The sequence below is a fragment of the Humulus lupulus genome, chromosome 5 (genome assembly GCF_963169125.1).
Source record: "Humulus lupulus chromosome 5, drHumLupu1.1, whole genome shotgun sequence".
In the NCBI taxonomy this organism is placed as follows: Eukaryota; Viridiplantae; Streptophyta; class Magnoliopsida; order Rosales; family Cannabaceae; genus Humulus; species Humulus lupulus.
The window spans coordinates 222,300,906-222,315,177 of record NC_084797.1 but is presented as its reverse complement, the minus strand read 5'-3'; the positions used below and the strand labels follow the sequence as shown (position 1 = coordinate 222,315,177).

Sequence of the window (14,272 nt, the reverse complement as noted above, 5' to 3'; positions counted from 1 at the left end):
TGAGACTTTTTTTTTCTTTCCTTCCTTTTTCTTCTCCTTCCCGACCATTCTTCTTTCTTCTTCTTCTTCTTCTACTTTTTCTTCTCTTTTTCTTTTCTCTCTGCAACAACCCACGACTAGGAACCAGGAAGCCAGTGTTGGAGTCTCCTTTGCTGCCACACGTCGGAGGTGGAGCACTAGTGGCCGGCGAAAACCCCATCCCCAAAATCTCAGGGCCATCGAAGTTAAGACGCACACGAACGGGGTAGTCAAAGTTTCCTCGTCAAAACATTGACCGCACTTTCCGGCAAACCCAGACCTCCGTTCGGTGAGTGGGTGGCACCGTTGGAACCAGCGTGAAGGGACGAATTTCGCCCACTAATTCATTTCGGTCAACTCATCGTTGTTCTCCGCGCGAGATTTTGGGTATCTCCATCCCTTTGGAAGCATTTTTCCCGCGACACTGGAGGTCATTTGGCCAAAGGAGCTGTACTTCCGTGATGTACTACTCAAGAGGATCGTTTTGATATATGTCATGCATATATTCGTCGACGTTTCCGGTACCGCCACCAACCGCTAGTGTGCACCGCTTGGGTGAGGTTCTGGAACTTGAAATTTTAAATATGGTCATATTATATGTCGTTGGACACGATGTTGAATAAGGAATGCAATAATGATAATCGTTTGCTCATTTGATACACGTAGGAAAAACGTGATATAAATATCGAATTAAATCACTCTAGGATAATCGTGAAGCTTGGGAGTGTCGCTTTGGGCTCGGATTGAAAATTTTTAAGAGGTAGGGACTCAACTTGACTATTGGACTTCTTTTACTCGTATTGAATTGCATTAAACATATTCCAATTTTGATATTTATAAAATGTTTGAAAAATGGAAAACTTAATCTGCATGTTTTCTGTTCTGTTCCGAGGGCACTGAATGCCAAATATTTTTTTTTGTTCACTTATTTATGCAGGTTATGATTTTTGGGTTTTATTCAAATGCAACTGTTATGCTGCCCAATTTTCTAAAATATAAATGGACTATGTTTCTTTTTTCATGTTTACCTGCATTTGGTTATACCGATGAGAGCCATAGTAATCATGATTTGTGCATGTTGTTGGTTCACGACCTAGTCTCTGTGTCATCATAGGTAGATCAGGTGTTCACTCACCTGTAGGTGTAAAGACCTAGCATCTGTATACAGGAAGTGTTATGAGCCTCCCCCTTGTGGTGGTTATCAGGTCCGACTACCCAGTTTAGGATGTCGGTTTTTCTTTGGTGGGTAACGGGAACCAGGGATCTAGTGGACAATGTGATGTGCACTTGTAGCTATGCTCTTATGATTATTTGTGGTTTCTCTCTATTTTGGTTTATACATGATGATGTATGTTTTTTTTTAAAAAACTAACCATGTAGGGGTTTTATTAAACCTTTGGGTCCTATGTTATTAGTTGCTTTCCTACTGGGCTTTATAAGCTCACCCCCTATATCTCTCCCATTTCAGGATCCTAGTGACGTAATTGTGGATAAGTTGAATTATTGATGAAGTCAATGTGTTTAGTACCATGGTCCTATCTTTTGAACATTTTATGTATTTAATTTGAAACCTATCAGTCTGTATATCTAAATTAGCTATGTAATAGTTAGAAATGAGGAATGGTGGATGCTAAGTATTATTTTTGGGTGTTTTATGACTTATTAAATTTAACTGTTTGGTGACTACATAATTGTGGGTATATTATTATATAATGTATTAGGATAAATGATTCTACGTTTATCACTGATATTTTTATATATAATTACAGGAGTTATTCCATTGTTTTGACTTACAATTATAGTAATATTTAATATAAATTAAATGATCATTTATAAATACTATTTTCCACCGAGGGTTAAAGTTTGACCTTTGACCACCCAAGTTATGGATATTATAATTCTGCCATAGCCTAGAGCTCGGGTTGTGACAGAAAAATGGTATAAGAGCACCGGGTTTAAATACCTCGGAGTGTGTCACCAAATAGATTAATTTTTTTTTGAAATAAAGTATTTTAATATATAAATGCATATGTATGTAGAAATTATCCATTCCTCACTAAATGTTTTTCTTTAACTCTCAGACCTAAGTTAATGGCTCCGAGAGGAAGGGCAACAAGGAGAAGGCCCACAGCTCAAGTCCCTAAGGTTGAGGTTTCCCCTCAGCCAGTTGCATTCCCAATGAATGCCATTCTTAAGGCTTTAAGAGGCCTTCCTGCCCAACAGATGGATCCAGCTACTCGGCAGAGTCATCATTTCCAGATTTTCCACCGGATTCAAATGCCTGAGTTTGAGGGTGGGCAAGACCCTATGATGGTTGAAAGATGGTTGAGGCAGATTAAGAAAAATTTCAACACCATGGGAACACCTGAAGAGTATCAGGTGACTTTTGCTGTATCCAAGTTAGAGGGTACTGTAGCGGATTAGTGGGAAACCTTGAGTAGGACCACTGAGACTGGGGGGATGACTTGGAGAGACTTTGAAAGGGTCTTTAGGGAACACTATTTTAACCCATCTCACCGGAGGACTTTAATTGGGTCATTTGACAGCTTAAGACAGGGGAACATGACAGTAAATGAGTTATACATGAAGTTTGTAGAATTATCTTCCTATGCTTACGTCGGTACGGCCGATCAACCTCTTTTGATTGAGCAGTTCCTCTGTCGCTTAAACCCTTCAATATTGGGTCCACTTGCCCCTATGACCTTTGGAAATTTGAACGAGTGTGTAACAGCAACCTTACGGACTGAGGCTCATCAAGGAGGAATTGAAAGAAAGAATCTGGCCCGAGAAAGAGGAAATGATAGGAAAATTAACAAGAAGAACCAAGGGAGATGCTTATCCCAAGGAAAACAACTTAGTGGGAGGGCATGGTGAAGTATCAACCATCTGGAAATCGGTTTGTTTTGTGTTTGAAGGGCATAATTTATTAGGAAACCTGATGGTGTTACCTATGGGACAATTTGATGTGATTCTTGGCATGGATTGGTTGTCTAAGTACCAAGCCATTGTAGATTGCTCATGCAAAAGGGTGACTCTTTTAACTCCAAGTGGAGATTTCATTGTATATCGGGCCAATATGAATGCAGTAAGGCACAATCCTATCCTTAAGGCATGTTTTGGTGGAAAAAGAAACTTAGAGTGTTATGGGAGTCTGTTTGCAATTAAGGATGAGTCTAGGCCTCTAAACAAGTTTCCTTGGATATCAGTGGTTAGTGGCTTTCCATATATGTTTCCTGAAGATTTGCAAGGACTACCACCTGATAGAGAGATCGAGTTTTGCATTGATTTGATTCTCGGGACTCAACCAGTTTCTACTACACCTTATCGCATGGCACTTGCAGAGTTAGCTGAATTGAAAAAGAAATTGGGTGAGCTAATGGATAAAGGTTACATTAGAAACAGTACTTCTCCATGGGGAGCTCCAGTTTTTTTTTGCCAAGAAAGCTGATGGATCCTTACAACTGTGCGTCGATTATCGAATTGAATAAGATGACAGTTAAGAACAAGTATCCTTTGCCAAGGATAGATGAGTTGTTTGATCAACTCGGAGGTTCAAAGTGTTTTTCCAAGATTGATTTGAGGTCAGGCTATCATCAATTGAGGATTAAGGAAGATGATATTCCTAAAACCGCTTTTAGAACATGTTATGGATACTTTGAGTTTTTGGTGATGCCATTTAGATTAACAAATGCACTTGCAGCATTTATGGACCTTATGAATATGATCTTTAGACCCTATTTGGATAAGTTTATGGTTGTCTTTATTGATGACATCTTGGTGTATTCCAAGACACCTGAGGACCATGCAGAACATTTAACTATTGTGTTGCAAACTTTAAGGGACCATCGATTATATGCTAAGAAAGAGAAATGTGACTTCTGGATGACCGAGGTCAAATTCTTAGGGCATGTAATATCTCAAGAAGGCATTACTGTGGATCTTGCAAAGATAGATTCTATCTTGCAGTGGGAAAGACCAAAGAACGTTACTGAGATTCAAAGTTTTCTTAGGTTAGCAGGTTATTATCGTCGCTTTGTGGAGAATTTTTCTCGAATTGCTATGCCTTTGACAAAGCTAACAAGAAAGGATTTAAAGTTCTTGTGGGATGACAGTTGTGAAGAAGCTTTCAGAGAACTTAAGCAAAGATTGACTACGACGCCTATTCTCACTATGCCTAATAGTGATGAGCCTTATGTGGTATTCACTGATGCTTCTGGTATTGGTTTAGGAGGAGTTCTCATGCAAAATGGCAAGGTTTTTGCCTATGCTTCACGCCAATTGAAGCCACATGAGAAGAACTACCCTACACATGACTTGGAACTTGTAGTAGTGATTTTTTCCTTAAAAATTTGGAGATGTTACTTATACGGGGCAAAGTTTGAATTATATTCTGATCATAAGAGTTTAAAGTATCTATTTACTCAAAGAGACTTAAATTTGAAGCAAAGAAGATGGGTCGAGTACATGGAAGATTATGATTTCACTTTGCAGTATCATCCTGGAAAAGCAAATGTGGTCGCTGATGCATTAAGTAGAAAACCTCATGGCATTTTGGCTTGTTTGGCTCTTGAGGATTGGAAAAGAACGATCACTGTGGGTGATTCTGAATTAGAGTACTATGACGGAAAAGATATTGCTTGTGTTTCAAACGTAATGGTTACACCAATGCTACTTCAGCAAGTTAAGCAATGTCAGTGGCAAGATGAGAAATTGAGACTTATTTAGAATCGAATCCGAAACAGTGAGTAGTTAGATGGATGGACAGTAAATGCCAAAGGATTCTTATACCATAAGGGAAGATTGGTCATTTCAAATATCCTTAATCTTAGAGAGTCTGTTATGATCGAGGCTCATAGGTCTAAATTTGTTGTACATCCTGGAAGCACAAAGATGTACCAAGACTTGAAAAGACAATACTGGTGGGAAGGTATGAAGAGAGATGTGGCTAACTTTGTAGCTAAGTGTATGGTTTGCCAGCAGGTTAAAGCTGAGCACCAGAGACCTTCGGGGTTGCTTCAACCCTTACCTCTACCAGAATGGAAGTGGGACAAGATCACGATGGACTTTGTGACAGGATTACCGTTAACACCATTAAAGCATGACACTGTCTGAGTGATTGTTGATCGTTTGACAAAATCTGCTCATTTCATTCCAATTAGAAAGGAATATAAAGTTTCTAAACTAGCTCGACTTTATGTGGATAATATACTTTGACTACATGGGTTACCTTCCAGCATTGTCTCTGATAGAGATCCTCTATTTACATCAAGGTTTTGGCGAGCATTGCAAAAATCTTTACGAACTGAACTTAACTTGAGCACCGCTCACCACCCTCAGACAGACGGACAATCTGAGAGGATTATCCAAACTTTGGAGGACATGCTTCGTTCTTGTATTTTGGATTTTGGGGGTAGCTGGGGAGAACACTTGTCATTTGTGGAATTCACTTATAATAATAGCTACTAGGGCAGTATAGGCATGGCTCCTTATGAGGCCTTATATGAAAGACCATGCAGATCACCTTTGTCTTGGGCAGAACCAGATGAGGATGTCACAATTGGACCTCAAATTATCTCCAGTACCACTGAGAAGATCAAAGACATCCAAAAGAGACTTAAGGGTGTTTAAAGTCGTCAGAAGAGTTATGCTGATCTCCACCGACGAGAAGTTGAGTTTGAGGTTGGTGACTGTGTCTTCTTGAAAGTTACTCCCATGAGTGGTGTGACGAGATTTGGAGTGAAGGGTAAGCTAGCCCCGAGGTATATTGGACCTTTCGAGGTTATCGAGAGGGTTGGGGAGGTTGCTTACCGATTGAACTTACCAGAGCGGTTGGGGCACGTTCACAATGTGTTCCATGTGTTGATGTTGAGGAAGTATACTCCAGACCCATCACACATCATTGAGTATGAGGCTATCCCTCTCCAAGAGAACGTGACATGTGAAGAGCAACCTATCAGAATTTTGGCGAGAGAGTTAAAAGTGCTAAGGAATAGGGAGATTCCAGTAGTTAAGGTCTTATTGCAGAACCATAGAGAAGACGAGGCTACTTGGGAGTTAGAGTCAGAGATGTATGAGAAGTATCCTCATTTGTTTAATTTTCAACTTGAGGTTGTTCTTTGAAAAATTTCGGGACGAAATTTCTTTAAGGAAGGAAGAATGTGAAGACTCGGAAGATTAAAAAAAAATTATATTATTTAAGTTTTTTTAAAGTGGAGGAACCCACTTAATTTAAAAAGTCAAACTTTATTTTTCTTTCCTTCCTTTTTCTTCTCCCTCCCGACCATTCTTCTTTCTTCTTTTTCTTCTACTTTTTCTTCTTTTTTTTTTCTCTCTACAACAACCCACGACTGGGTACCAGGAAGCCAGTGCCAAAGTCTCCTTTGCCGCCACGCGCCGGAGCTAGAGCACTAGTGGCCGACGAAAACCCCATCCCCAAAATCTCAGGGCCATCAGAGTTAAGATGCACACGAATGGAGCAGTCAAAGTTTCGTCATCAAAACTTTGACCGCGCTTTCCGACGAACCCAGTCCTCCATTCAGTGAGTGGGTGGCACTGTTGGAACCAGCGTGAAGGGAGGAACGTCGCCCACTAAGTCATTTCGATCAACTCACCATTTTTCTCCGGCGAGATTTTGGGCATCTCTACCCATTTGGAAGCATTTTCTGGCGATATCAGAGGTCATTTGGGAAAATGAGTTGTACTTCTATGATGTACTACTCGAGAGGGTCGTTTTGATATATGCCATGCATATATTTGTCGACGTTTCCGGTACCGCCACCAACCGCTAAGGTGCACCGTTTGGGTGAGGTTCTAGAACTTGAAATTTTAAATATGGTCATATTATATGTCGTTGGACACGATTTTGAATAAGGAATGTAATAATGATACTCATTTTCTCATTTGATGCACGTAGGAAAAACGTGATATATAAATCGAATTAAATCACTCTAGGATAATCGTGAAGCTTGAGAGTGTCGCTTTGGGCTTGGATGAAAATTCTTAAGAGGTAGGGACTCAACTTGACTATTGGAATTGTTTTACTCGTATTGAATTGCATTAAACATATTCCAATTTTGATATTTATAAAATGTTTGAAAAATGGAAAACTTAATCTGCATGTTTTCTGTTCTGTTCTGTTCTGTTCTGTTCTGAGGGCACTGAATGCCAAATATATTCTTTTGTTCACTTATTTATGCAGGTTGTGATTTTTGGGTTTTATTCAAATGCAGCTGTTATGCTGCCCAATTTTCTAAAATATAAAGGGAATATGTTTCTTTCTTTTCATGTGTTACCTGCATTTGGTTATACCGATGAGAGTCATAGTAATCATGATTTGTGCATGTTGTTGGTTCACGACCTAGTCTCTGTGTCATCATAGGTATATCAGGTGTTCACTCACCTGTAAGTGTAAAGACCTAGCATCTGTATATAGGAAGTGTTCTGAGCCTCCCCCTTGTGGTGGTTATCAGGTTCGGCTACCCGGTTTAGGATGTCGGCTTTTCTATGGTGGGTAACGGGTACTAGGGATCTAGTGGACGGTGTGATGTGCACTTGTAGCTATGCTCTTATGATTATTTGTGGTTTCTCTCTATTTTGGTTTATACATGATGATGTATGTTTTTTTTTTTTTGAAAAGTTAACCATGTAGGGGTTTTATTAAACTTTTGGGTCCTATGTTATTAGTTGCTTTCCTACTGGGCTTTATAAGCTCACCCCCTATATCTCTCCCATTCCAGGATCCTATTGACGCAATTGTGGATAGGGTGAATTATTGATGAAGCCAATGTGTTTAGTACCATAGTCCTATCTTTTGAACATTTTATGTATTTAATTTGGAACCTATCAGTCTGTATATCTAAATTAGCTATGTAATAGTTAGAAATGAGGAATGGTGGATGCTAAGTATTATTTTTGGGTGTTTTATGACTTATTAAATTTAACTATTTGGTGACTACATAACTGTAACGACCCAAATTCGCTAATAAGGCTAAGGGCCTTGATTAGTGAGCCAGGAGGGCATTAATGGAATAATTGTGATTTAATGAGTAATTATATGTTTAATAATGTTTATATGATAATTGATTATATTATGTGGTAATATGATGTGGAATAAATATGTGATATATGTGAGAACCACATTATTATGTGGACAGGTTCGCTGAGCACGACTCAAGACGATTCTAGGGTCAGATAGCGGGAAAAGTCACAACGGGGTTTAAGATATGACTTTGGAGAAGTCGGGGATACTTTTAGATAGCGGGTAGCGATTTGGACTATCGGGTCATGAAAATAAATATATGGAGAGATATTTGAGGTTAGGATGTCTAGGCGGGAATATTGGGGGATTTTACCATTTTGGCCTCGGGGACGGTTCCAGCACCCCGAGCCTCGGGATTAACTTAATAGATAAGTTAGACATAGAGAAGCTTTTAGAAGAAAAACACAAACCGACTTAAACTTAGTCTCAGCTCTCTTTCACGCTTAAGGGAAAACCAAGGAAAGGAAACACAGAAAAACTAAGGGGAACAAGCTGAAATTTCTGGAATTTGTGGTGAGGATTTGGAGGTTTAGCTCAGGATTAAATCAAGAACTAAAACAGGGATTAAGGTAAGCATCTAATTCTACTTTCTGTGGTTGAATTCTGAGTTCTACCTGGAGTTTGGTTAAGTGCTGAAACAAGTATAGTTTTGGTGTTTTAAGGCAGAATTAAGAAGGAAGCTTGGGAATTTAGCTTGGTTATGGCTTGGTGAAGTGATTCAACAACAAAGGTAAGTTTCAACTCCTGGTTTAGAGGCTTTAAATTGGGTTTGAATGGCTGGTTTGAGTGTTTATAGCTCTTGGGTTTCAGAAATTGAAAAGAGAGGATTAGAGTGTGCTAGGCTGTGTTTTCTTGGGAGTTATGTTGTTTAGATCATGCTAAAGAAGTTGGACATTAATTGGTTAGGATTTGGGAAGCTTTGGGGTGGTTTAAGGTGAGGTTTCAGACTTAGAAATGGTGTAAATTCTGGGTTCGGAGGGGAGGGCCGCGGCTCTGTTCTAGAGCGCTGCGGCCCTAGCATGCAAAGGAGCCAAGGAGGCTCGGCCAAGGGGGAGCGCCGCGGAGCCCAAGGCAAGGGCCGCGGCGCATGTGTGGTTCAGCGTGGGAGTAGGTTCTGTTTTGGGGAAGGGCCGCGGCTAGGCTTCAGGGGCCGCATCCCTTGGTTGCACACATGAGTTTTAGAGGGTTTAGGCCCGGGAAGGTGGTCTAGTGTGTTCGGGATTTGTTTCACCACCGTGCTTGGTGGAATTCGGATTCCCGAGAGTTAGTTTTATAATCAGAAACATATATTTGAGTATTTATGAACCCCTATACTTTGGTTGTGGCTTGGTGATAAAAGCTTAGGCTCGGGAATAGATCGTGCTTGAGGGGCGTTACTCGTAATTCGATAACCGTACAGACTAAAGGTAAGAAAACTGCACCTGGTTGAATATATGTGACGGGACTAAGGGCTCCATATTGTAAATGCTTGAAAAGATAGTATTATGCCATGGAAGCCATTTGGTGAACCAACAGCCTAAGGGTGCCAAGGGTTACACTAGCGCACAGGGCGAGGCTCGGCCACTGGTAGCCGAGGAAAGCTTATTATGCCCTGAGCTCGGTTTAAACAGGCCGGAGTCAGTGGGTTAAACAGAGGGTGCGGCCTAAGTCATCAGCCCTAAATATTATGTGATATGAGCATTATATGTGGTAGAATGTATCTTGAATTTGATTGTTTATGTTGAATACTTGTTGAGGATTATCTGATGGGAATACATACGTGTTGAATTATTTGCCTGTTATTATTGTTTTAGTTGTTTATGATGTTTTCCTGCTGGGCCTTGGCTCACGGGTGCTACGTGGTGCAGGTAAAGGCAAGGGCAAATTAGATCAGCCCTGATTGGAGAGCTCAGCGAGCAGAATGTACATAGCCAGGTGCTCGGCCGCCACGGTTGAGATATAAGCAAGGACATGGAACCTAAAGACTGTCTGTTTTGCCTTAGTATGGCTAGAGGATATTCATGTATTTTTGAGAGTCTGCAAACTTGTTCTAACTTTGTTTTCATATGGGATCCCATGTTTACTACAATTTAAATATATGAAATGAGTCTTTTGAGACCAAAACATTTTTAACCTTAGCTTTTACATGTTTAGTGACACGTTTTCAAATTAATGACTTGATTAGCAAGTCCTGCACCTTTATAAGCACACAGTGTAACGGTCTTGGCTATCCAGGGCGTTGCAATAACTGTGGGTATATTATTGTTCTATGTATTAGGATAAATGATCCTACGTTTATCACTGATATTTTTATAAATAATTATAGGAGTTATCCCATTGTTTTGACTTATAATTATTGTAATATTTAATATAAATTAAAGGATCATTTATAAAGACTATTTTCCACCGAGGGTCAAAGTTTGACCTTTAACCACCCAAGTTATGGATATTACAATTCTGCCACAGCCTAGGGCTCGGGTTGTGACAATTTTCTTCACGCATGGCCTTGTAATTCATATGATAGCATTAACAAGGTTTTTCTCTCTCTGTTTGGGCTTTAAAATGATATTGGGTTGTCTCCGTTTTCATTTTTTTTCTTCTCTATTGGTTTTGGGGTTGTCTCTATTGGTTTTTGGGTTTTCTCTGTGTATGCCATAAAGGTTTTCTCAGTTGAATTTGTACTTTTCTTTCATAAAACTATACCAAATGTTGCATAAAGTGGGGGAAGTTATCCCTTACATTAATAAATTTAATGGCTTTAAAAGCCTGTAACTCCTATATACAAGGAAACGTCCCCTGAAGACCAGGGGGCGTATAACTGACTAATAAATATCCCTTTATTATAGGGAAGTTACAACAATAAATGTAGACTGCGTCTCCCCAAGCTGTTTGAAACCAGCAATGAACATCTCCAGCATCGTGCCAGTCCAGGTCTCTGAGTGACTTTTGAGTTGTATTATTTTCTCAAGATCAACTTGGAAGGGGCAAATACCATTGAGGCTGCCTTACCCCGAGCTTACACTCATGTAAGCTCGGGCCATTTGATCCGAGGTCATCCGAAAATGAACGTACTCCAATATTCTATCTTTCGAGCTTGTAGGACTTCGAGGCTGCCCATCTTTGAGGTTGCCATTTGCTTTGAAGGTTCGGCGCTTAGGTTGCGAACACGTATTCTAGATATTGCGAGCTCACACCTGACGAATCCAGCTTTCGAGATCACTATTCTCAAGGCTCGAAATCTGGGTGTAACATTTTGCCCCCTCAAAAGTATTTGTGTCGAATCCTATGAGAAGGAAACTTTTGAACTACTTTCTTCGGGAACTACACCGCCACACATATTCGAGTATGGACACGTGTCAGTTGGGTATTGCTCCTTCAAGGTACTCGAGTACCTTGGAAATCTACCCACGATCGTTCGCCTGCCACCTTTTCGGTACAGTCTTGTCATTTATCCCTGGACGTCAGATTTGATAAGGATTCTGGCCAATGGCTCGGATTAATCCCTTTTTACCACTTCTGATAGTCTATATATATAAGGCCCTGGTCATCCTCCTCCTCTTACTTTACGTTCATCAGAGAAAAAAAGAGGAGAGAGAAACCCAGAGGCCAGCCCAGAAAGTCTCCGCTTTTGCATGTTTTCCCAGCCAAAGAAGCAAAGGACCACCAACCTATTCGAGACCGTGAGATCGTACCTGCTTCTTCAGTCATCTGTTTCTCTGCAACCACCATTTTCAGTGCGTAAGTATCTAATCTTAACGTTCATGCGTATCTTCTTTTTTCTTTATGTCAGTCTCTGTCTGTGTTGCTCGTACATTTATGGGAATGTGCTGGTTTATTATTATTTTTTAGTTTGATATGCTAGGAAGCTTTGACCGATAGGTATTAGTTTAGGTTCCCCATCACTGGTTATGAATCCAGTTCAAATGTAGGAAGACCCCAAATATGGGTTTATCTTTTTTCTGGGTTTTTAAATTCTTGAAGACATATCTTGTACACCAAGATATCGGGTACAAAATCTTGATTTTAAAGAATGCACGATACTCAAAAATACCATTTTTGAATAACCACCACCTTTTTCCCTGATATTTCGGGATTCTCAAAAATTAAATCCACTTCCCTCCCTTTTTCGTGGAATACACGTCATGACACTTAATCGGGTCTCCAGGACCGAACTCGCCTCGTATCCTAGCACTTTCGAGCTTGACCTACCAAGATCGTCATTCTTGATTCCTTGCATGCATGACCCTCACCACTTTGTTCTCTCTTGCTAGATGTCACAGAATCTGGAAAGACGGTGGGGGTCGTCGCTTGCTATTCCATATTCGCCAAAAACTCCGAGCCTAGAGTCGCTGTTTGCTCGGAACCAACGTCGGATTCGTGAATACAATCTCGCTCATGAACAAGAAGAAACCCGAGCTCACTACCATCGCCAAATTGTCGAGGTCATAGAGAAGCTCTTTACCCGGAGACTGACTCTGGGCCTAGACCGATCCCCCTCGACCCTAAACTCAAAGTGACAGTTGCCTTCAAACCAGGTGACTTGCAATTTTCACTAATGGGGGAGCCCTCTACCTCACAGCCAAGGAGGGAGTATTTTGAGGCCGAGCACTATTGGAGCTCAGTTACCTCGTTAGGTCAGATAAGCGATATCCTGGCCTTCCATGGTATAAGACTATCAGGCTCGCTAAGGTGTCGAGCCCCTACCTCCCACGAGCGAAGCTGCTGCGCTACAGGAGACGGGAATCCTGACAACAAGCTGAGATACGCGGCTTGGAGTCAGGAGCATATAAAGGCAGGAGCAATACTGCCTCTAAAGTCTTTCTTCAAGGACTTCACGGACTTCGTTGGGTTGTCTCCATTTCAGCTCAACACTAATTCATACAGGGTTCTGTCTGCCCTGAGGTCGATATACCACGAGCTGAAGTGGGAAGGACCGTCGCCAGAAGAGATCATGTATCTTTTCTGTCTGAAAAGAAATCCCTCCCGAGCTCGGGGAGGAGACGGATTCTATTACCTTTCGAGCTATCCCAAGGAGAAAAAGTTGTTTGAGGACCTTCCCCCTCCTGATTTTAAAAAGGCCTTCTTCTGGACGGATGGCCTATCCTCGTCTCGATACTATTCGTTCAGACAGATTCGTAAGTACCCCAATCCTCCTTTATCTCTGTGCTCGAACTTTTGTCTATAGGCTCATACTTAGTTGAAATGTATTTTGTTTTCCAGCCAACTATCATTGTCCCACTCCTTCCGACGAGATGAAGGAGCATAGAGAGGTTCTGCTACAATTCCCTTATGGCAGGAGATCTCTCTCATACCTTTTTCATGAAGATAAGCTCCGAGACTGCAGGCTCTTGAGAGATGGCCAGTCCACCTCGGACTGGTCTAACACAAAATATGAGCGCTGGGAGCTCGTGCCTTTGCCAACAGGCATCCTCCCCCCAAGGAGAGAGGTGAGGCCCCTGCCTCCAGTTTACCGAAGGAGCCCACAATCAGGGAACGAGGCCAACAATGAAGCCTCGAGCTCGGGCTCGGATGATCAAGGTACAGTCATCCTAAGCTCGAAAATGTGGTCCCCCACCTTACTAAAACACAAACCCAATAGGTTAGTACTGTGCGAGGACGATACGAACCATTTTTACGCATGGACTTGGGTAGATGTAATGACCCAACTATTTCTAAGACCTTGGACCATTAGATCTACTATACATAGCTACTATTTCGGGAAAGATACATAAGAAATAATATAACTTTATTAAATCTCAAAATATTGTATCAATTACATAATAATAGAAAATATGGCATGGGTACCCATTGTTTAAAACATAAAACATAATTTTAAACTAAAGAATTTTTTTTACAAAAATAAATGCGGAAAAAACATGATTTAAAAGAATAAAAATAAATAACTTCATCCTCGATCGACACGCAGTCCACACATTCCATCCATCCTCAACACACAAGCCAAGCTACCAAGAATCCTTCCGCCTTCCATATTCATTTTCCTGCATCACACTAAAAATAAAGGAATGAGCCTAATGCCCAGCAAGGAAAACCTACTAAAAACATACATCATATATCATAAGCATAAAACTACATCATAAACATAAACTATAAAACATATGACTATAAAAATATATACCATATATCATAAGCATACACTATAAAACATATGGCTATAAGAACATATACCATATAGGACTACAATATTAATGGCCATTAACTCATTAACATGGCATGCGA

The 14,272-nt window shown here is 40.7% G+C and overlaps 1 protein-coding gene across 1 annotated transcript; it reads left to right on the top strand.

The window, feature by feature from the left end:
* Window positions 1-2,968: 2,968 nt before the first annotated feature.
* On the top strand, window positions 2,969-4,743 carry LOC133779979 (uncharacterized). The gene is made up of 3 exons (XM_062219869.1): window positions 2,969-3,442; window positions 3,808-4,028; window positions 4,131-4,743. Exons 1-3 carry the CDS (start codon window positions 2,969-2,971, stop codon window positions 4,741-4,743), a joined length of 1,308 nt encoding a protein of 435 aa, XP_062075853.1.
* The last annotated feature ends 9,529 nt before the right edge of the window (window positions 4,744-14,272 follow it).

Coding starts and splice junctions, on each gene's coding strand:
- LOC133779979 (XM_062219869.1), top strand. CDS start 2,969: ATGGGACAATTTGATGTGATTCTTGGCATGGATTGGTTGTCTAAGTAC. Junction 3,443..3,807: donor CTTCTCCATGGGGAGCTCCA/GTTTTTTTTTGC, acceptor GTGTATTCCAAG/ACACCTGAGGACCATGCAGA. Junction 4,029..4,130: donor GAGATTCAAAGTTTTCTTAG/GTTAGCAGGTTA, acceptor GTGGGATGACAG/TTGTGAAGAAGCTTTCAGAG.